Consider the following 24,743-nt stretch of genomic DNA (forward strand, 5'->3'; position numbering starts at 1 on the left):
CAATTTGCGTCAAATCTTAACGCCATGCGACTTACCCCTACACTATTGCTGCTGATGAAGATTGTGTATTCTGTAGGTGTCTCTTCCTCAACCAGACGTTTAAACAAGCCGATATATTTAAATATATTTTTTGTAAATTGCATCTACTCCAGTAAAATGTTTCTGTCAAAGGACCCACCAACATTTTTTTGCTTCTGACGCCCATAATATAAATAGTAGCCTATTATAAAGTATGAAATATATAGGCCTACTATACTATATATATATTATACTATTATACAAATATTATTGTTATTTTTGTATTAAATGCTTATTAGTTACTTTATTATTCCTCTTTCCAAGTAAGTTCAGTGCCACACAAGTAAAGAGTTATAGGGTTAACTTTAAGCTTGTTGGCTCGTTTTTGGAGTAGTGGAGTAATGGAGAATGAGGGTACATAGGGCGAATCTGACAGCGGTAAGTTAATTAATTCAGGGCGCGGCTCTCTCAGTGCGTTGAGAGTACACCGTCTGGTTGAGTGAGGGAACGATTCAAAAGCATAAGGAGATGTTTCTCGTTTGCTCTCGAAATGCTCTCGCAGGACTTTGCTGTCATACGCCGATCAGGCATCGAACAAGCATTCTCCAGCGCGTACATCTACTGTACACTCGTTATTGCGGTGCATGGTGGGATTGAATGAGTGCACTCAAAAACGTCCACTATTTTTTCGGACACCACTACAAATGGATGTTCACTCAAATAGTGCCCTATTTAAGGGTATAGGGGGCGATTTCGAACACAGCCATTGTCTCCTTTTCTCTGTGCTTGTGAGGTTGTGTGGAGGCGTGGCCACTGATTACGGTACTCATCACTTCCACCTGCTGCACTCAATCACCGGGCTTTATATGCAGTTCTCTCACCCACTCTCATTGTCAGATCGTTTCAGGCTTCCCTAGTGTGTGTCGTCGGCGTGTGTTCCTGTTTTCCCCTGTGTGATCTCCGTTCCGGTTCCTGGATTCCGCTGTGCCGTGCTGCCCGCTGCGTCCCTGCTTCTGCCTGTCTGTGACTGCTCTGCCTGCACCTTTCTGCCTGGTTCGCTCGCCTGCATCTCTACGGGGATCTGCCTGATCTGTTCCATTGCTTCTTTTGTATATGAACCCTATGTTATTTTGCGGACACCACTTAGACAACCAGCCATTGAGTGATGATAGTCTGCTAACTATCTCATCACTCCTTTTTACAGGGAGCGGTCCAGAACAATTAACAGCCTCTGACATCGTACTAGCGAGTTCACACACCTCTTTATTGTTAATTTTGGTGATCTCCGACTGGCGAAGTCGAACATCATTAGTGCCGACGTGAATGATAATCTTAGAGAATTTACGATTAGCTTTAGCCAGCACTTTTAAATTTGCTTTGATGTCAGGCGCTCTGGCTCCCGGTAAACAAGTGACTATGGTGGCTGGTGTCTCTATTTTCACGTTCCGTGTAATAGAATCACCAATGACTAGGGCACTTTCAACAGGATACTCAGTGGGTGCTTCACTGAGAGGGGAGCACCTGTTTGATGTTCTAACCGGAATGGAAAAGTGATTTTTTGATCTGCGACTATGCCGTCTCATTGTCACCCAGTTTCCCTGCTGCGGGGGCCCTGCAGCCGGAACCGAAGAATGTACAGAGTTCACTAAGCTATTCGCATCCAAATCAGTATCTAAAGCTGTTACATCCTCACTACTCTCAGATAAAGTATGGATGCGTGTTTCTAATTCTGAAATCTTCTCCGTCAGCCTAACTATCTCCTTACATTTATCACATGTGAAGCCCTGTTCGCCAACGGAGAAGCCTATAATATTTAAACAATGTATGGTGATGAGTAAGTTATATTTAGCAGTAGAACAAAGAAGATATATCAAAATAGAGATTCAAACGCAAGCAAGGTTGTACAGAGCTACAGACCGGCAGGAGGCAAACAGACAGACAGGAGACAGGAGCAATCGATCAGGAGTATAGCATAACCTAGTGAAACATTTTTTTTTTTTAAAGGAAATGGGTAAAATTCCAATAAATTACAGACCTGTGGCAAAATGTTATGCAGTTAGCATTACCACAGGCAAAGTTATCAAAAAAACAAAACTGAAAAAGCCAAAAATGTTCCTAAGGATGCACAAGGGTTAAGACAATGTTGATTGTTAGTTAACTTACAGGCTTGAGGTCAGCATGAATGATCTTCTCATCGTGAAGCACCAGCAGGCACTTCAGCATTGAGCGAGCATAATGATGGATCAGCTTTTTGGGAAAGCCCCGGCGGAGTTGCTGATTGAGAATGTCCTCCAGATTTGATCTATGCAGAGATAAAAACACACATGTCCTTTAGAAACTGATTAAGATCTGAGTTTCTGCTGCATGTACCAATGCATTAGTATTTCGAAAAATCGCTGCAACTAGAAACTGTTCAAATCTATCCTCTCATTCACACTCACCCCATAAATCTCGAAGGTGGTTTTAAAGCACGCCTGGACAACCTCCTGGGCTAGTGGGGCGTAAGCTCTTGTGTTTGTAGTTTGGACTCTAGGTCATCCAGGTGGGTGAGGAGAGGCTCCTGATATGATTTTAGAGCACTTTGGATGTACAACAGTACATAATAAAAGCACTATAAACATCTCCCTCCTTGTCACCACTTCATTGTATGCGCTTCACTGATGGCTTGAGGCTTGATATTTTCTTTGGATTGTACAGGTTTTGAATACGTGCCAGCCTTTCACACTCATTCTGCACTGGGGAACCATCTCCTTTCACACTCATTCTGCACTGGGAAACATCTCAGAACTCGAGTCCTGAGATGGTCATGAGACGGTTCCCCAGTGCTGTCCTTCGGCTTATGAGTACTTTGAGGGACCTGGGTCCTGAGATGGTTGCCCAGTTCTGTCCTTCGGCTGCTCAGGAGTCTTGTGACCCTCCATGATCCATTTATGCTGCATGGCTTCCTGTGGTGTCATGCGCATCTTGGGGTCCCACCTGGAAAGGTTAGTAATACATGGTCAGTACATTTACGTTCATCAGACAAATAAACAAATATCTTGTATAGTAATCAAAATGAACATACGTCAGGCAGCGTCTCACAAAATCCAAAAAGTCTTTATCAGAGTTCCCCAGAATACTGGCCAGAGGTCTAGATATGGGTTTGACTACAGTCTTGAGTTTCCACTCATGAGCTATAATAGAACAAAACACACAATACTAGTTCAGCACATATAGCAGACTAAAAACAACTGAAAAAAAATCACATCATGTGTGTGTTTTGAGCTCACCAAAGAACGCAGTCCAAAATTCAGATTTTTTTACATCATCATTGGGAGGCATTCCAAGCACCTAAACAATAAAACACAATCAATATAAACTCGGACATTAAATGAATATTCATGTTTCTGAAAGCAGACTTTCATACACTGCCTTTACCTCCATTATACAGGACAGCTGATCAAGATCATCTATGCCGGTAAAGATGGACCTCCCAGTGTGAAGCTCTGCTAGGACACAGCCAAAGCTCCACATATCTATGGCAGTGCCGTAGGAATGTCGTATCAGCAACTCAGGTGCACTGTAACATAGAGTTCCCATGTAGCTGTAAACTACAATGGATGAAGAGAGAGAGGGGAGGGTCATGAAAATGCAAGAATAATCTCAAACAAAACCAAATCTCGCACATATTTAAACACTTAACTCTCTCCCATTCAAAGCCTCTATAACTTAACTCACCTTGCTCATCCTCAAAACAGCTCAATCCAAAATCAGCCACCTTGATGTCAGAGTGCTCTTTGTCGATCGCCAGGATGTTTTCCTATACAGAGCAAAAGCAGTATAGAACAAATGATTTCACTGTAGATCTTCTAACAGTGCATCAGACCAAAGACAAACAAATCTGTATACTTAACCCTTGTGCATCAATTAAAAAAAGTTACACATAGAGGACAAAAATTTAACTGTAATAAAAAAAATAATCTTGGGAGCACAGACTAAAGTTTGGTCTCATTTTAAAGAAGACAAAAAAGTTTAAAAACCAAAAAAAGTTATAGAGGTGATATTTATGAAAACGTTTTATGAATAATATTTTATAAAAAATATATATATTTTGAAATATTTGAAATATGTTGAACTCTAAAACTGCTATCAAAGCCATCCATCTAAACAAGCTGTGTTCCAAATGTGAGGTTGATATCTCAAAAAATTAGCTCTCAGTAAGATTTTGTTGTCTCTCAAACATTACAAGCACACACACACAATTTTTTTATTACATACATACACACACCACTCTGACATCCATACCAACACACCCACACAGTTACAGCTGCATAATTTATCAAATTGGCTTTATAATACGCATAAACAGAAAACAGGAATAAAGTGAGTATTTGCTAAAAAAATGGCAACATCTGGTAAAAAATAGTAAAAATTAAAAATTTGAAGCCTTGCCAACAGAATAAAAGCCTATTCACAAAGATAGCATCATTTTATAGTTAAATGGCAATAGGATTGAAAATTGCAATGGGGACATTTTTGTCCAAATGATGCAAAGAGGAAGTATTTTGTGTACCTAGTGCAAAAAATTTTTTTTAAAGGAAACGGGTAAAATTCCAATAAAATACACACCTGTGGCAAAATGTTATGCAGTTAGCATTACCACAGGCAAAGTTATCAAAAAAACAAAACTGAAAAAGCCAAAAATGTTCCTAAGGATGCACAAGGGTTAAGACAATGTTGATTGTTAGTTAACTTACAGGCTTGAGGTCAGCATGAATGATCTTCTCATCGTGAAGCACCAGCAGACACTTCAGCATTGAGCGAGCATAATGATGGATCAGCTTCTTGGGAAAGCCCCGGCGGAGTTGCTGATTGAGAATGTTATCCAGATTTGATCTATGCAGAGATAAAAACACACATGTCCTTTAGAAACTGATTAAGATCTGAGTTTCTGCTACATGTACCAATGCATTAGTATTTCGAAAAATCGCTGCAACTAGAAACTGTTAAAATCTATCCTCTCATTCACACTCACCCCATAATCTCGAAGGTGATGCAGAGATGTTGGCGAAAGATGAAGTGATCTTTCATTTGGACGGTGCTGGTGCTGGTGTCTTTTTCTTTCTTGCGCAGAGCCTCCAAAATCTTGACCTCTGTCATGTCAATTTGATCTGTTCTCCTACACAACAAAGACATACTGGGTTAAACCTGAAGAGTTCCAGCCAAACAGCAGCAACAGTTTTGTGTTACAAGTCTATTTTAAATGAAACCATATTTAGTTCAAAGTACATAAAATCAAATACAAATCATTTGTACATTTAAATTATGGAATGCAACAGACTCTTACATGTTGCGCAGTATTTTAATTGCAACAATCTCAGTGGTCTTGTGGTCCAGACATCTGAGCACCTGACCAAATGCACCTTCACCAATCACTTGAAGCACCTCATATCGATAGGCAATGTGGTCATGAGCAACCTGTGAACAACACAAAAGACACATTTACCATCCAGAAACAGAAGCTCACAGCTGCATCTCAGTTATGGACTATATGTGTTTGAAAAAGCAAATCTTCTGCATTAATATGACCGTAATATTGTTATTTTTGTTTTGTTGCCACGGTGACGCTAATAGTTTTTTTCATTTTTACTTAGGATAATATACAAGTATGATTTTAATTGAATTTCAAATACATTTTTGACTTCTATTTCTTTAAATGCTGGCAAGTATTTTCAAGAGCAATATATTTAATCACCGCTCAAAAAATAAAAGGAAGAAAAGCACGTAAACATTTGAATTGGGCCGTTATTTAAGACAGCATTTATTCTTATCACACAAGCATATGATATTTTATTTACAGTATGCAATCATTTAACGGACCACGTGAGCAGCGCTTTCCCGATCACAAAACTCTCCCCTCACCGTGAATAAATCACAATCCGAATGCACAAGGTTTTATCACTGAGGTGGCTGCATTTATTTTTACGGACTTCCATGTGAGAAAAAGAGGCGAACGGCGCATGATATACGTCACGACTAAACGTTAGCGATTGGTTATGGCAGATCCAGAGCGGCTCTTGGCAGATCCAATAGTTTTAAACTTCAACAGAGAACCCGCCTTCAAGGAAGTTAACGCTTGTCAATGGAGAGCGGCCAGACTCTCTGTACAAATGAAATGTAAGAGAGTCTGGTAGGACCAGGCTACATTTCATTAATCTTAAACAGTAATTCGTTAACTGAATTTTGGCATAAATGTGTGAATTACATATACAGTGAAATGATTGTCAATGAAAATTGACAGAATAATGACTAAAATATTTAATAAAAATAAATAAATATGTTCATTCAGATCTTATTCGTCAGGTCTCATACACACTTCATCCCGGCCACTATTTAGACGAGCACTGACACCGTGTGGTGAAATAATCACATATGTTTACGACCCTCGGCTTATGTTGGATTTAAAAACTACAAGTTCAGCAGAGTTTGGAAAATCCTGTACACAGTGATGATCAGTTTATCTCTTCTCCTGTCTCTGAAAATGTCCGGATTTTACAATCATCCTTCAGATGCTTATTTTAAGGGACGTTTGTTCAGCTAGGTGTTCACAGCACATTGAAAACATGCAAAACCGGAAGATTCGATACACTATTTCGACGCGCACTTCCGGTATTCAATTCCTCTGTGATTCCTCTGCCTATAAACACATTGTAGAGCACAGCGTCTTCTCGACATGATGCTATCCAGTATCCGGTGCAGTGTTGGAGGCGGTTCAAGTTTTCCCTGGTGTCTGCGCGCGCAATAAGTGGACAGGCAATAATGCTAATGTTTCATCGTGATGTTACAACGAAACGGCTTGCGATTTGTTTGAAAAACTAGTCGACTCTTACTTTTGAGAGACAATAACTTTCTATACACTGCTCTATATATATTTAATAGATCAGTGGTTTTCATTCATTTATCTGTTACACACCACATGAAAGGTAACATTCAAAAATCCATAATAGGGGCTATTTAACATGAATGACAATACATACCATCCTATAATAGCCATTCGGGCCATCATAGTTTTGGGTCTTCATAGCTTCCGGGCCGACAAACCAGATAACTACGTATCCCAGAATCTCCGTCTTCTCAAACTCAGTCAGACATCTGCCATATTTTCCAATGGCCTCTGACAAAGGTGACAGAAAAAAAGAGTTTACCATATTTATCATGTAATTGAACACATCAGTTGTACACTCTTTAAATCAACTTTTTTAAAATGCATATGAAACATTAATAATCTGATACCGTTGACACTAAGAGGATTTCGCTGCATGTGCATTTTTCTTTCTTGCTGGAAAACAAAAACAAAAACTGTCATTCAAGTGCTATACTTTTTTTTCATATTTTGTAAGTACATTAGCTTTCTAAGGAGTCAATGTATCTCTCACTAAAATGTCTTATCTAATGAATGAAATGATCTGTGACTGTATTACCGATGGCAGGCAGGGATTCTAATCTATTGTGTGCTTTAAATAATTGCAAAAGAACTCACACTCATTTGAGAGGTGCATAGGCTGAGTTTGTGCAGAGGCTCGGAGGGCAGGTTTAACAATCGTCCGCTCTGCTGGGGCTCGATTCCCTGTGCAACCACTGGAGCATTGGCTGGAAGCACCTAAAGAAGAGGAGATAACCAAAGTTAGCCTCAATAACATGTCATTGTCCACTCAAGGTATGACCAGTGCTGTAATCATCAAAGAAATTACACCAAAAATGATTGCTTTTACATTTTCCCACCGCTTACATATATTTACATTTCAGTTTTTTTGTGGAATTGCACATCCAGACCAGCCGCTAGTAGTCAGGTTACTAATTACACAGAAAATGGAGAGGCCATACAACATTTGACCACTGGATTAATATCTATATAGTATAAACACTACAGTTCCTGTTGACTGCAAAATCATGTCAATCTAAGAGACCAAACAAATAATTATGCACGTAAATACACTGCCTGTGAAATACTAGGGTAAACGACGTACCTATTAAGCTCAAGTACCCATTAAGCACACTTACATCTTTGAGCTCAGATTATAAAAAGAACAAATTATTTATCGTTCTACTTGATGTCTTAACCAATTGATGTGTTTTTGATTGTGATTTTGAAAGCTGTCTGAAAACTTTCACCAGAAGAGTAGCCCCTTAAATGTGCATTTGTTTAGATGTTTAAGCCTTTATTTTGGATAAGTCTAACTTCTTACTGCAAAATTAAGAGATTGATGTTTAGACTTTTGCATATTGTAACCTGGAACCTGGTTGTGGGAAATAATTACAGTTCGATCCAAAAGATAGTTTTAGCAACACAGCGCAGATGCTACAGAACATTGTTAGCTTACTAGCTGTATAAGATTGGGTGCTACACTAATGTATTACTTCACAGGCATTACTGGCTTGTACTTTTAAATCCATTATATTATACATTTATAGTTTATTGATGTTCTGTGGTTTTACACTGCTGTAATTTTTAAAGAACAGCTTAAAGGGTGCACTATGAAAATCACAGCTTCAGTGTGACATCAAGTATAATTTCATAGATATTCTCAATAAGGCTGTCAAAATGGCTGAAAAGCTAATTTCAAAATTCTTTCTTAAATATTATCAAAATTCGAATTCTCTTCGAATTCTAAAGGCAATACTTCATTTTAGAGGGGGAAAGTACTGTATTGTATCCTATAATAATATCCAATGTTGCGCAAAAGCAAACCAAATCAATCATTGCGTCTTTTATTGGAATTAAATGGCATTCAGTTTTTAAAGTGCATTCAATTTTCAAACAATTGTTATTAAATGAAATATAATTTCATTAATGAGCATGTAAGGAAAATTAGTTAACAAAAGTGCATCAGTGACCTGAGAAAACACACTTCAACAGACAACGTGATGAACACAAAATAGCAAACGGACATTCAGAAACAATCCATTCCCACTCACTAAACATCTACATATTGTTGGTGAAAAACACCAAATGGTCAACTTGACCTGCAGCGAGTGCTGAGCGTTTTCGCTGAGGTATGATCAAGTATGTCTTTGCCAGCTGCGCAATATGTGGATATACAAAATTCATGCACATACAGAAATTCGAATGCACGGTTTTTGCATTGTTGCATTTGCAATTTTTGCATTTTGCTTTTGTTGTTGTTGTAAATTCGAATTTTTATTTGACAGCCCTAATTCTCAATAACAGCTGTTCATATTAAAATATGTATGAACTTAATACATGACCTAGATTATTTATTTAGCGAAATTGTCCTTTTAAATGTAATAATATTTATTCATTAAAAAACGGTTTGCTGTTCCAATAAAGCTCAGTGTGCTCCCTTAAGCTCATCCACATTGAACGTCAATGTAAATACTTCATAACAGACTTTAAATATTAACTGATGGTTGTCACTTCAAGTTAATCTTTATAAAATCATTTGTTAACATTACAAACCTGATCCGGTTTCGGCGGGTCCCGCGTCTTCCTTAAACCCGACATGGGCTTCTCTTTTGGTCCGTTGGTCGGTGGCCGAGCAACGAGCGTTTTCTTCAAGAGTTAAACGAGTAAACCAAAGTCGTTGAAGGCAATTGAAGGGTTTCGAAATGTCTGTAAAGGCTGAAATGTATTCAAAGTATCGTCGGTATAAATCGATGTGAATTGCAGGTAAAGTTTAGAATTATCTGAGTCGTCCGTGAAGAGTTGACAGAGAATACACTTTAGAACGATGGCGTCACAGTAAGCGCGGATCTATCAATTCTAAGTGACGTCACGCGTCACTTAACTGGAAACTGATTGGAATGTAATGAATGTACTGAGGCAAAAAAGTGTTAAAGAGATACAAGTCGAGGTTAAAAAGTGGGGTTTAAATCAATAGCCAAATCAGGGTTAGGCCAATTTGCTGCCCTAGCAAGATTTTACTTGGCGCCCCTTGCGTCAAGGTTGTGGAAATACTGGTACTGTTTTATTTTTGTAATGCATTGATGTTTATTCATTCATATTTTTTTGTTTTGTTTCATATGTTGTTTTATATGATGACCAGTCCCATTCTATATGTTCATTATAAATTTATTTATTTTTAAAAAGGCTGATGATAGTTAAACTATACAAAAATAGCGCCTACAGCAGCCAAAACACAAAGAGCAACTGCATCTAGCATTCATGCACAAACTACTGAGAACTAGCAAATGTGTTTGTTTTCCAGTAGATGGCAGCAATCTTCCACTAAACTATGCACATTCATGTTTTCACCATGAATTAAACTGAGAAATTTAGATATTTAATGTGAATTTTACATTAAATGTTGCCATTTAAAAAAAAAAAAATCTGTATATAAATATCATTACTGATGTCAGCAAATACATTTTAATATTGCCATATGTCCCCTTAAAACTGCACAACTGCAAAGTAAAAACATTATAGGCTATTAAAAAAGTGATATTACATGCGTAAAAAACGGATATGGTTTTTAAATCAAAATCACTCTGTCTGTGGCCTCTGGAGAACCCAGAAGAGCTGCTTGCATAAAGTTTAAGGTAAAAATTACAGGAATTAATTAGCAAACATTAGTATTTTACTACTACTCACTTAAAAATGTTGAGTTAAAAATAACCCAACAAGTAACCCAACTGTGGGTTGGTATAGCACCTTCCCAACTGTGGGTTATTTTAACCCAATGCAAGTTGAGTTAACTTTTTATTTTTATTCATGTCATTATTTTAATAAATAAAATACACATTTTCAAATACAGATTGTTTATTTGTAAGAAACAATACATACATTTTAAAATATACATTTTAAATGTCAAACTAAATATTGGGGAGTCTAGCATTTAATGTAAATATACATAAATGTGTACATATTAAATTCAAAATACACAGCACAAATACATTCAAAACCTATTTAAAAAAATGTACAAACAGTACACATTCAAATCAAAACATATATTTGAAACATACACACAAATGTACATAGAGTAAACATACATAAAATGTGTCCATACAACACAAAAATTAATACTACATTTAAAACTACAAAAAAGTGTACAGAAATATTACATTCAAAACCTATACAACAGAATACACAAATTCATAATATTAAATCCTTCCAGAAATAAACTACTTTATTAAAAAAATGCACTGTACACTGCATTGATGTGTTGTAAACATACCTTAAGTAGCAAAACAAATACAAATGATGATGATCAAAGTTCTTAAAGAGGCAGCAATGTGTTGAAGGAACTCCTCTGGATATATTCAAGTTTGCATGCTGCAAAAACTCCCAAATGGGGGCAGAGGTCTTTGGATAGTTTGTCATAGATGTATAAAGAAATCTGAAACATACATCCAGTGCTTGAAATAAGGTCTTCTGTTCAACTGCCTCCACACTGAAAATGAAAAAACCTGCGAGTTCTCTTTGTCCCCAAGAATTGTTCTGTGGATCCTGGCTTGTCTCACTGTTCAGCTAATGCACCACGTTAGTTCCAACCTTAAAAGAATAAATAAAGTTCAGTTGGCATGCAGTGACAACATCAGCAGTGTTACATTACATAAAAGTTACAATGAAGTAGTGCTGTACTGAATTAAAAAATTGTCACTATAATTAGTCATTACACCTGCTGTTAAAAAGATAGTTTACACAAAAATAAAAATTCTGTCATAATTTACTCCCCCTCATGCTTTTTCAAACCCGTAAGACTTCGGAACACAGAAAGGCAGTAAAGACATTAAAGTAATCCATTTAACTCCAGTAGTTCAACCTCAATTTTATGAAGTGACGTGAGTATATTCTATCCCTTAACCATAATTTACCACTTTATTTACAAAATATTAATCTCAATGCATGTTCACGAGAGCACCTTGACGCGCATGTGTTTTGTGTTGATGAGAGAGCAGATGTTTTGTGATGTTTTTTTGTTGTTGCACAAAGCACTCGTGTCGCTTCATAAAATTGAGGCTAAACCACTTGAGTCACATGGATTACTTTAATGATGTCTGTTCTGGGCCTTGAAAGTGGTAGTTGCATAGGCCGTCAATGGAGGAACAGAAAGCTCACAGAACTTAATTTGTGTTCCGAAGAACAACGAAAGTCTTACAGTTTTGGAACGACATGAGGGTAATTAATGGGATAGGGTCATTTTCATTTTTGGGTGAACTATGGTTTACTCACCCTTAAGTCATCCTAGGTGTATATGGCATTCTTCAGACGAACACAATCAGTTATATTAAAAAATGTCCTGGCTCTTCCAAGCTTTATAATGGCAGTGAATGACAAAATGTGAATGCAAAAAAGTGCATCCATCCATTATAAAAGTGATCCACACGGCTCCCGGGGTTAATAAGAACCCAATGAAGTGAATCAATGGGTTTGTGTAAGACAAATATATTATATTTAACACGTTATAAAGTAAAATGTCTAGCTTCCAGTGGACCGCCTTCCGTATTCAACTTCCGGAAAAAACGTAACAGGCGTGACGATGACTTTGGGCGTAGAACAAGCGTTTTGAACTGCGAGAGGCGTTACACTTTCTTTGTAAGTTGAATACGAAAGGCTGTCTGCCGGAAGTTAGTTATTTTAGTCTACACATTTTTAAATATAGATATTTTTCTATTCAAAAATATTAACACCCCCCCCCCCCCTTGAAAGAGCCAGAAAATTTTTTTAATATTACTCAGATTGTGTTCGTCTGAAAGAAAATCAGTCATATACACCTAGGATGACTTGAGAGTGAGTAAATTATGGGATAATTATTTGGGTGAACTAACCCACAAGCAGAATCACTAAAGGACAGAATAAATGGATGCATATGAGCCACAGAGCGGTGCACTTTATCAAAGCTAATTTGATATGTCATTTAAGCTTCTCTTCATTTCAGCATATGTTGGACACACCATTGTTTCCACTTGTGAGGTATGGCGATGATGGCAGGAAGGGTTTTAAAGGGAATTTCTCCATGATCACCTTTTGAAAGAGTTTACAGAAAAAGAAAAAAAAGTTTTCACCTATACCACATGTATGGACCTAATTTCATAATCACTTAGACGCAACCAAAACAATTTTTCCAAAATAAGACAGGCCTTCCTCATAATGAACATCATTAAACTCACCATTCCAGGATAATCGTGAAGTCTGGGATGTTCTCTACTCATATCTTCAATAGTTTTTGTTCCAGATGATCAGATCCATGCACAGATTGTTGAGGTGTTGTACGTCTCAATGAACTCCTCGACTTGGCAGTGAGGGCTTCTTAAGTTCTTTTGCCATTAAATCAGTCAGTCATCAGACAACTCATACTCTATTGAAATGAAAACATACCGTATGAAAAAGAGGGAAGACAGCTGAAAAAATAAACAAACAAACATACATAAGTAATAAACAGGTTGTTTCCCAAACAGCCTGGTTCTGTAGTAGCCCCAGCACTGCACATTTGGCCTATCTAATCTTATTCAACTTACCAGCTTGTTAGTAGAGAGACTCCAAAACCGGAAATGTGTGTCAGATAAGGGAGACGTCCAAATTGTGTACTATTGGGGATCCTCCAGGACTAGAGTCAAGAACCACTGTCATCCAGCGGCGTAAACCTTTCATCCACTCCTTCCTCTGCATTAGAATGAAGCAGGAAAAAAGAAACATTTTCAGAAAAGAAGACTAGTCTTTAAAAATAATTGTATACAACTTCCCAATTCAATAGCTTTGTAAGAGCCATATTTCATATTTCATAATTTATATTTTCATATTTTTACTATGCAAATTTGATATAATAATTATTTGTGTTAATTAGTCATTTACTGTTGAATATAGTTCTTTGGTTTGTATTTGTTCTTTCCACGCATGCTCAGCGACGTCTTTTGGTAGCACATGTAAAGAGTTGGACGCACATGCAATAAGTGCAGACGCATAGTGGGAGAACACAAAGCTTTTGACCGTTTATTATAATACAGCATAAATTGGCTCACATGTAAAGTATCTCTGCAAATAAGTTGTTGAGAAGACAGCGTTGCACAAGGATTATATGCTGTATGTAAGAAATGTGACACTTTATCTACTTGGAGGAATAAACAGTGTTAAAGGAACTATGGACTTCGAGTTGTGAATACAAGACAAGAAAATACGCGTCAAAACTTGTGGAATAACTAAAAGACATTCACATGTGCCTTACATGTAAGTCAAAAGCTTTCTCCGTTGTTAAATTAAGAGGAGTTATTACAAGTGCGCACTTACTGCACGTTAGTGGAAGACCGTGCTTGCGACGTCAGACGGGCTCGATTGTTGTGGATTAACGTGACAGTGTCATGCAGGATTGTATCAATGGAGTTAAGAAAGACAGAAGATCGATCATCCTACTGCTTGCAAGAAGTGTTAATTGAGCAACTTTGATCGTAAGTGAATTTGCACGCTTTGAAGTTTAACAAATGGCGGACAGTAAGGAGGATGACGACGATGCTATTACGCGGTCTGAACGCCGGAGGGCGCCCACTGACAAGGGTTTGGAAGAGAAGCTTCACAACAAGATAAACGCCAGAAGAGGCAAGTTGAGACAATTAACCGCAAAATCAAACGAGATTGAGGTGCTTGTGGAAAATATTTCCAACTTGAATGATGTTGAAAACAAAGAGTTTAAATTCTACAAGCTGCTGTTTGAAGAATTTGTTGAGTGTAATGCATCAGTGTTGCTGTATTTAAAAGATGAAGAGCATGATGCAGATCAGGATTTCTGGTTTCAGCCTAAATTATTAGGCTGCAAAAAATTCATGGAAAAAGTGCAGTCATGGATTGAGGAAACTAAACAGTGCATTCAAATGTCTCAAATTTGTGACAATGAAGTCTCACCAATGGATAGTGTGTCAATGGTGTCATCCAAGATAATCACTTCTAATAAGTCAGGAAGTCGAGCAACATCTGTTTCCAAAAAATCCTCAATATCCTCTGCATCCTCAGCTCGTCTTAAGGAAGAAGCTAACAGAGCAGCTTTGTTGGCTAAAGCAGCCACTTTGAAAGAAAGGCAGAACTTAGAGATGAAAGAAGCTAAGTTAAAGGCTGAAATGGAAAAGTTGGAGATAGAAACAGCTCTTGCAATGTCTAACGCTAAAATTAAAGTGTATCAAGATTGTGAAGAACAACAGTACACAGGTCAAAATGTGGCGATCCAAGCAGTTGATGTACACATGCCAAAACCGGAGCATTATGAATATGATGAGTACAATTTAAGGTCAAAGCATGGACAAATGTCATCACTTCATGAAGCAGTTTACTCAAGTGTACCTGCAAGTGTCAGACCTAAGAAGACAAAGACTGCAAAAGAATGGCCAACACCAGTCAATGAAACATCATGCCGTAATAATGATACATCAGAACTTCAAAGAGTGATGCAACGTCAGACAGATATCACAGCAATGCTTGTGAAGAACCAACAGATGTCTTGTTTACCTCAACGTGATGTTCCTTTGTTTCACGGAGATCCACTTGAGTTCAGATCTTTTATGAAGGCGTTTGAACATGCTGTTGATTCCAGAACTGATAGTAGTGCTGACAAGTTGTACTTTCTGGAGCAGTATACTAGAGGTGAACCCAGAGATCTTGTAAAAAGCTGCCAACACATGCCAAATGATCGTGGTTATGCAGAAGCAATGAGACTCTTGCATGAAAAGTTTGGAAATGAGCTGAAAATCGCAACAGCCATAATGCAAAAGGCATTCAAATGGCCTGAAATAAAGTCAGAGGATGGAAAATCTTTAAGTGCATTTTCATTGTTCCTGGTCACTTGCCGCAACGTAATGGAGGACATTGAATATATGGATGAGTTGGATAATCCTACCAACATGAGGATTATTATCTCAAAGCTGCCCTACAAGTTACGTGAAAGATGGAGAGCTCATGCTTACGAGTATGAGGAGCGCAGCAGAAGAAGAGCCAAGTTCATTCAGTTGGTGGAGTTTGTTGATCGCCAAGCAAAGGTAATATCAAACCCACTTTTTGGAGATCTGGATGCTTTGGCAGGTGATAAAAAACACACCAACAAGTCTCTTCAAGGAACCAAGCTGAAAAGAGAAGGAAAAGGAAGTAGCAGTTTTGCAACTGACTTCAAACAGGTTGGTGAAACTCAAAAAGACTTGACGATCAAAAACAACAGTGCACCAGTTATCAGTGCTTTTACTAAACCTTGTGCATTCTGTGAGAAAAACCATACCTTGGAGCAATGTTATCAGTTTGGTGCTAAGCCATATAAAGACAAATTAGACTTTCTTAGAAAGAATGGATTTTGCTTTGGATGCTTAGTGAAAGGACACTTAAGCAAAGACTGCAACAGAAGAAGCACATGTCAGTTGTGCTCAAAGAAACATCCTAGCATGTTACACTTAACCACACAAAACAAGATTCCTGAGAAAGAAATGGTAAAAGTTGAAAGAACTGAAGTTACCACTTTACCTGCCACAATAAGTCATGAGACAAGTGCCTGCACTGGGGCCGGGGACAACTGTGTGCTTGCCATAGTACCTGTCAAGTTAAAGTCCAAAAAGAGTGATAAGTGCGTGGAAGTGTATGCCTTTATTGACCCAGGCAGCTCTGCCACCTTTTGTACTGAGGCACTAGCAAGACGGTTGAATGTCCAGGGTAGAAAGATTGACATGATACTAAGCACCATGAACTCAAGGAAACGAGTGGAAAGTTACATGCTCACCGATTTGGAAGTGAGCGGGGTGGAAGAGAACAACTTCATTGAACTTTCCAAAGTGTTTACACAAAAGAGCATACCAGTGTCAATGGAAAACGTTCCACAACAACACGAAGTTGACAGATGGCAGTACCTCAGTGAAGTGAAGTTGCCTCACATTGACGCTGAGGTGGAGATCCTCATAGGGAACTCAGAGTTCAAGCTTCTGGAACCATGGAGAGTAATAAATAGTAAGCACAATGGGCCATATGCAGTAAAGACTGCCCTTGGATGGATTTTGAATGGACCTCTAAGAGAATCTGTTGAAGACAACATGCATGGCTATGCACAAACAAGCGTTACAGTCAACAGAATCTCCCTTGAGAGTGTGGAACAGATGCTGATACAACAGTATAACCACGATTTTCCTGAGAGGAATTGTGATGACAAAGCTGAATTGTCACAGATGGATCACCAGTTTTTGAATTCTGTATCTAATTCAGTGCAATTATCTGATGGTCACTACTGCATTGACCTTCCAATCAAGAAAACGGTTGTACGAATGCCTAACAATCGAAGTGCAGCTATCCAGCGAGCACTAAATCTTAAAAGGAAATTCCAGAAAAATCACTCTTTTCATGAAGAGTACACAAACTTCATGGATGGCATGCTAAGCAAAGGTTACGCAGTCAAGGTGCCTACATCCCACTTAAGTCGTCAAGATGGTCAAGTTTGGTACATACCTCATCATGGGGTGTATCATCCTCAGAAGAAGAAACTGCGGGTGGTGTTTGACTGTGCCGCAAGTTTCCAAGGAATGTCTTTGAATAGTGAGCTCTTGCAGGGTCCAGACATGACAAATTCACTCATGGGAGTGCTCACTCGCTTCAGACAAGAGTCAGTTGCCATGATGGCAGATATTGAAGCTATGTACTATCAGGTGAGAGTTTCTGAGAAAGACAGTGACATGCTCCGCTTCTTATGGTGGCCAAATGGAGATGTAAGTCAGAACTTGGATGAGTACAAGATGGTTGTCCATCTCTTTGGAGCAAAGTCATCTCCAAGTGTAGCTAATTTTGCTCTTAGGAAGACAGCAGAAGAAAATCGCAGCAAGTCATCTGTTGAAGCAGTCAACACAGTTCTCAATAACTTTTATGTAGATGACTGCTTAAAGTCTGTTTGTAGCCATGTTCAAGCAATTGCTTTGTACAATGATCTCACAAAACTTTGTGCGAGCGGAGGATTCCGTCTTACAAAATGGGCAAGCAACAGTCGTGCATTGTTAGCCTCTGTTCCGGAAGACGAGAGAGTTGAAGATGTGAGAGACTTGGATTTGAGCCAAGATGCACTTCCTGCAGAAAGAGCATTAGGGGTATTATGGTGTGTCAATTCAGATGTATTCAAATTCAAGATTAATTTGAAAGAAAGACCTGCAACCAGAAGAGGAATCCTGTCGGTCACAAGCTCCATTTACGACCCCTTGGGCTTTCTCGCACCAGTCACATTGCCATCAAAGATTCTAATGCAACAGTTGTGCAAAGAAAAACTTGCATGGGATGATGACATTCCAGAACAGTGTGCAGAAAAATGGATAGCCTGGTTACAAGGGATAACACAATTGGCTGACTTCAGTGTGCCAAGATGCATAAAACCTGTTGACTTTGGAGTTTCAACTTCCGCGCAACTACATCACTTCTCAGACGCTAGCGAAGTGGGATATGGAGTTGTCTCATACCTCAGATTATTAAACACTGATGGACTCGCTCATTGTGCCTTCATGATGGGGAAGTCACGTGTGGCTCCGCTGAAGCAGACCACCATTCCACGTATGGAGTTGACTGCTGCAGTTGTTGCTGTTAACACGGACAAAATGTTGAAAGACGAACTGGAGCTAGAATTGATTGACTCTGTATTTTGGACTGATAGTACCACTGTTTTGAGATATATTGACAATGAAGGGCTTCGTTTCAAAACGTTTGTTGCCAACAGGATTGCCATTATAAGAGAGTCAACTAGACCACAGCAATGGAGGTACGTCAATACCTCAATGAACCCGGCTGATTGTGCATTAGGGGTGCACCGATCCGATATTAGGATCGGATATCGGCCGCGATACTGACAAAATAGCTGGATCGGGGATCGGAAAAATGAACAGATCCACAAGCCGATCCAGGTGTTTTTTTTCCGTCGCAGCAGAACCTACGTCATTCGTCAGCTTCACGTGTGTGTCGCATGCTAGAAGCAACATGGAGCGAGCCAGAGAGTCGGTGTGGAGGAGATATTTCACGCTTGCCACGCCAACTAGTTCGTCGGCTGTTTGCAATGTCTGCAAAGTAACTTAAATGTTTCGAGGGGAGGTGGTATTACTGCAAAGTCAGGGTCTTTCCTGCATTGAACATTTTTTGATGGCCGCCAAAGCCTAATTTGACGAGTTATTGTATGTGGAATAGATGCTGCGCTTGTGACTGATTGACAGAGAGACCGACCAGAGAGCTCCTCCCCCGCGCGCGCTCTCTGGGTCTTCAAAATAATCAGCGTTAGCTCTCTCATATTTCACATATTAATCCAATTCCAAATCTAAAGGTCGGAAGACCGAAACCATGTTGCACGTGACACATTCGGACAATTGTGTCCTTGAATTACCGCTGGGTGTGCATTGCGCTCAAAAAATGTTGACTCTTCTCTGACCAGCTGACATAAAGCATACTTTCAATAAACGGGAGACAAATCATATTCAGTTATGAAGTGTTTTCTGTGTGTTGACATCTTTCGCGATGTTCTAACAGACGGGATTCGCACACAACGCGTCTGCTAATGTCCGATTCGCGACCTAATGACTCCTTTGAACCGAATCATTTTAACGACTGGTTAGAACAACTGATCTGTCCAACACTGAACTCATGAATCAGTTTATTAATTTACTCAGAACGCATCTGAAATGAGAACACAAGTGTGCTTACCCAATTAAGCAAGAGTGGGTAGTAAGAATTATTTTTAATTATCAACAGTAGCCTATTTCAGCTTATTTCTGTTGACAATGTGTAGTAAAATAAATAGGCCTAGCCTACAATCATTTAGACAGGAGTGAGGTGAAACCAGAACAAAGTTGTTATTAGCTAGCTGATCATTTTTATTAAATTGCATATGGCAGAAAATTAAGACTATTTGTTAATTTGGAATGCTACTTTTTAATATTGATATGATTATATACCAAAACAATTATCTGTAGTGTAAAAAATGTTTGGTAACTGTCAGATTACTATTGTATGTTTGACCAATACACTGTTTTTTGTTTCCACTGCTACATTTTATTTATTTAAAGAAGTTTGATTACATTCTATTTTAGATTTGAATGCACAATTGTTTTTTAAACAAATAAGAATTCAACACTTTACATACATCTGTTATTTTGTCTTAGTTATTTTTAGTTAGTAAAGTCTGGTGCCTTAGTCTCTTCAAGGAAGGTATAAGGTGGAAGATATACAGTTTATTATTAATTCAACAATAGTATCGGATCGGTATCGGGTATCGACAGATACACAAAGCCCAGGCATCGGTATCGGTATCGGGACTGAAAAAGTCGGATCGGTGCACCCCTATTGTGCATCCAGGGGACTTACTTGTGAAAAGTTCATGAAAAACTTGAGTTGGATCCACGGTCCTTCTTTTCTCAAAGAACCAGAGAACAAGTGGCCTGAGACAAATCATGACTTGTCAACAAAATTGGATGACAGCGAGGTTAAACACTTAGCCTCAGTGAATCTTGTGTGTGCAGTGGATAGCACAGATGCTGTGAACAATTTGATCAATTATTACTCTGATTGGTACAAATTAAAAAGAGCTGTGGCATGGATCCTTCGTTTCAAGGACATGATTATACAGCGCAGCACTCAAAAAACCTCCAAAGACAAAAAAGTTCAGAGTTGTGAGACAAAATCCACAACAAAAAACTGCAAAGCTCTAACAATGCAAGACTTAACAAGGGCTGAACATGAAATCATCAAGTTCACTCAAAGTCAAGGATTCAAAGAAGAAGTTTCTTCATTGAAAAAAGGTAACCCATCTGTTAAAAAGAACAGTTGCATTTCTAAACTGGATCCACTACTTCAGGATGGATTGCTGAGAGTTGGAGGTCGTCTTGGTAGATCTGCAATGCCTGAGCATGTAAAGCATCCTATCATTATACCAAAATACTCACATCTCACAACTTTGATCTTAAGAGACATTCATGAGAGAATTGGACACTGCGGAAGGAACTATATGCTGTCAAAATTGCGACAAAAATTCTGGCTTCCTTCTGCAAACTCCATTGTCAGGAAGTTTCTCTCCAGATGTGTGACATGCAGAAAGATCAGAGCAAAGGCTGTAGAGCAGAAGATGTCAGAGCTGCCTCACGACAGAATAACGCCAGATCAACCACCCTTTACCAATGTCGGGGTAGATTACTTTGGACCGTTTGAAGTCAAACAAGGTAGAAGTAATGTTAAAAGGTATGGCGTATTGTTTACCTGCCTGACAACAAGAGCTGTGCATATTGAGGTTGCACATACGCTGGACACAGACTCGTGTTTAAACGCCATCCGACGCTTTGTGTGCAGGAGAGGTCAGGTGTCAATCATGAGAAGTGATAACGGTACTAATTTCATTGGTGCTGAGATTGAACTGCGTAAAGCCATTCAACAATGGAATCAGTCAAAAATTGAAAGTACTCTCATGCAAAAGGGAATACAATGGATTTTCAACCCACCTTCTGGATCTCATTTCGGCGGAGTGTGGGAAAGACAGATAAGGTCAGTCAGAAAAATCCTAAGATCTGTGCTGAAAGAACAAACACTTAATGATGAGTGCTTGCATACATTCATGTGTGAAGTGGAAGCAATAATAAATGACAGACCGCTTACAATTACAACAGATGACCCCACAGATCTTGAACCTTTGACACCTAATCACCTGTTATTAATGAAAAGGAAACCAGCCTTACCACCTGGACTTTTCCAAAAAGAAGACGTATATGCACGTCGCAAATGGAAGCAAATTCAATATCTTGCTGACCTGTTCTGGAAGCGATGGGTGCGTGAATATTTACCTTTGCTCCAGGAGCGTCAAAAATGGACTCAAGTAAAGAAAAATCTTTCAGTTGGCGATGTTGTTCTGATAATAGATGACTCTTCCCCAAGAAATTCATGGGTCTTTGGAAGAATCATGAAAGTGTTTCCAGATAGAAAAGGACTCATACGACGTGTGTTGGTTAAAACTAAGACCAATACCTTGGAAAGGCCTGTGGATAAGTTGTGCCTTATCTGTGAAATGGACTGTTAACTACTTCTCAAATATCAAGGAGTGTTTCTCTGCCATGCAAAGAAATGGACAATTAAAGTTTCTTAAGTGTTGCTTATGTAAATAGTATAAGTATGGTTCCATTGTTTTGTTGAAAAGGTAATTGTCAGTCTGCCTGCCTGTCAATTAGGGGCCGGAAATGTAAGAGCCATATTTCATATTTCATAATTTATATTTTCATATTTTTACTATGCAAATTTGATATAATAATTATTTGTGTTAATTAGTCATTTACTGTTGAATATAGTTCTTTGGTTTGTATTTGTTCTTTCCACGCATGCTCAGCGACGTCTTTTGGTAGCACATGTAAAGAGTTGGACGCACATGCAATAAGTGCAGACGCATAGTGGGAGAACACAAAGCTTTTGACCGTTTATTATAATACAGCATAAATTGGCTCACACGTAAAGTATCTCTGCAAATAAGTTGTTGAGAAGACAGCGTTGCACAAGGATTATATGCTGTATGTAAGAAATGTGACACTTTATCTACTTGGAGGAATAAACAGTGTTAAAGGAACTATGGACTTCGAGTTGTGAATACAAGACAAGAAAATACGCGTCAAAACTTGTGGAATAACTAAAAGACATTCACATGTGCCTTACAAGCTTACTCACCTTTAATTAAATGGCAGAGGTGCAATTGATGTAGTCTTTGCCTCACAAATGAATCCATATGTCTAAAACACATTTAGTACAACACATTTAAAATAAAGGCAAAAACTGTAATAGCTATGTAAGAAAAAATACTATAATTGGATGCTTTAACTACTCTTGTAATACATTTAATAGTAACATGCATGACTATATGCATATGACGACATTCATTATGAATATACAACACATTTCTGCCAAAATACCAGTTGCAGTTTGCGTTACTACAGTAAAACTAGGTAATTTGTGGGTTGGAAAACATTCTAACTGTCGTGAACTAGCCTAATTGTTCATTGGTGTTGGGGAATATCTGCACTCATTCATCTCACAGCAGATATTTCGGCGAATTCAAACGCGTCTCCCTGGATCTCACAGCGCTGTTGTGCTGTCGAGTGACCGGGTCTGAGCTCGCGCGCACCGGCCGAGCTGATAATGCTCCGCGGGGCATTATATAGCGATTTCAGACTAGGCCTAACGTTACTTACTTTATCACCATAGTAAGTTTCTAAACAGTTTCGCTAGAATAATGTTTTAATTACTTTATTGCTGCCAGGCGCTAACTGGGATAGCTAGGGTTTATTTGCTATCGAGAGCATTAAAACTGATGAGCATTAAAAGTGAACTTTAATAAATATAATATAAAATTCAGTTTTATACTATATTCAACGTTTCAGTACACAATACATAATGTTATAAAAGTTGTATACATAAAAAACGATAGGACTTACCTTTCAAATCATAATCAGGCTGCAGCAGCTTCTTCTGTTGACTGTCACTGGGCATTTCGCCGTTAAAATTTGAACCATCGCTGCTGAAACCGTAACCCAATGGCCGGGTTATTACTAAAAATAACCCAACGATGTTAAAATGACCCAACATTTTTGTAAAATAACCCAACATATTGACCCAATATGTGTAACCCAACGGTTGGGTTAAAAAAATAACCCAACGTTTTTTACTGTGTGACACTACAATTCGACCATCTCTCATATATAATCAGGCAACTTTCATTGGTTGTGTCCGAAAACCTAGGCAGTGACTCGTTAAGACAATGGCTTGTAAGGCAGCGTTTGTGCATGAAGGCACCTCACGAAACTGATTTCGGACAGACTTCTTAGACAGTGTAACAGTTTAATGATCTACAGCAAAATAGAGAAAACTTTGGTGAGAACTAAACAAATATGAATTACTACATTAGTAATTTCTCGCTAGAAATGACATCAGAAGTGGAAAATGTTGGTAACAAAAAAACGTACATTTACACACAAACTGACCAGCAACTATTGGACACCACCTTTTTTTCCCAGCTTTTTGAATAATATAAATTAAAAATGTTTTATGTGTATGCCATAGTAAAGAGATGTGTTTTTAGTCTAGATTTAAACTGACAGAGTGTGTCTGCTTCCCGAACAATGCTAGGAAGACTATTCCAGAGTTTCGGTGCTAAATAGGAAAAGGATCGACCGCCTGCAGTTGATTTTGATAATCTAGGTATTATCAACTGCAGACAAAAACAAAACCAAGTCCAAAACAGGGCGAGACAGAGTCAAGACCAAACCAGCACTCCTTAAATGAATAAAGATCCACATTACCGCCTGAGAAATGCATTATTTTTAATTAATAAATATAATTAGAATAGGACACTTATAGAGACGTTACTGTAACCCCTCCTGTTCGAACCGCCCGCTCCAAGCGGGACTCGAACCCCGGGTCTGCCGGCATGAGAGTCGGACGCTCTAACAAGGAGGCTAAAGGCTGCAACCTCTAGCGTCAGTTGCTAGAACGTCTCTTGAGATCAGAGGAGTGAGGTTTACTCGCACAGAAACTACTAGCTGGCCTCCGTTACATTACCAATCAAATGAAAAAGATATAAGGTAAACTTATTTGGCTTGCCGTCACCTGATGAGGGGCTGGATGAAGCAGCTTCAACTCGAGCTCTGATACACCACCACCCACAGTGACTAAATATAGGATATGATTATGTAGGGCAAGGTACCTAAGATAAACGTGGAGTTAGGGAGGTGGTGGGATACTGGAACAGCTGAGACTGAGGAGCGGTAAGCAGCTGCTTATATACTCTGGC

General features: G+C 38.6%; 2 protein-coding genes across 2 annotated transcripts in view; one reads left to right on the plus strand and one right to left on the minus strand.

The window, feature by feature from the left end:
• traf3ip2b (TRAF3 interacting protein 2b) overlaps positions 1-24,743 on the plus strand; it is a 1,379,907-nt gene that overhangs the window by 468,686 nt on the left and 886,478 nt on the right. The gene's annotated exons all lie outside the window — the stretch shown is intronic.
• On the minus strand, positions 932-9,520 carry LOC307143138 (dual specificity tyrosine-phosphorylation-regulated kinase 4-like; the record flags this gene model as incomplete). Its single annotated transcript, XM_079844442.1, has 14 exons — positions 932-1,138; positions 2,182-2,320; positions 2,866-2,994; positions 3,083-3,191; positions 3,288-3,348; positions 3,436-3,608; positions 3,736-3,817; positions 4,755-4,893; positions 5,033-5,176; positions 5,345-5,475; positions 7,035-7,171; positions 7,291-7,336; positions 7,538-7,657; positions 9,476-9,520. 14 exons carry the CDS (start codon positions 9,518-9,520, stop codon positions 932-934), a joined length of 1,662 nt encoding a protein of 553 aa, XP_079700568.1.

Source organism: Gobio gobio (genome assembly GCF_949357685.1).
Source record: "Gobio gobio genome assembly, chromosome: 19".
NCBI lineage: Eukaryota > Metazoa > Chordata > Actinopteri > Cypriniformes > Gobionidae > Gobio > Gobio gobio.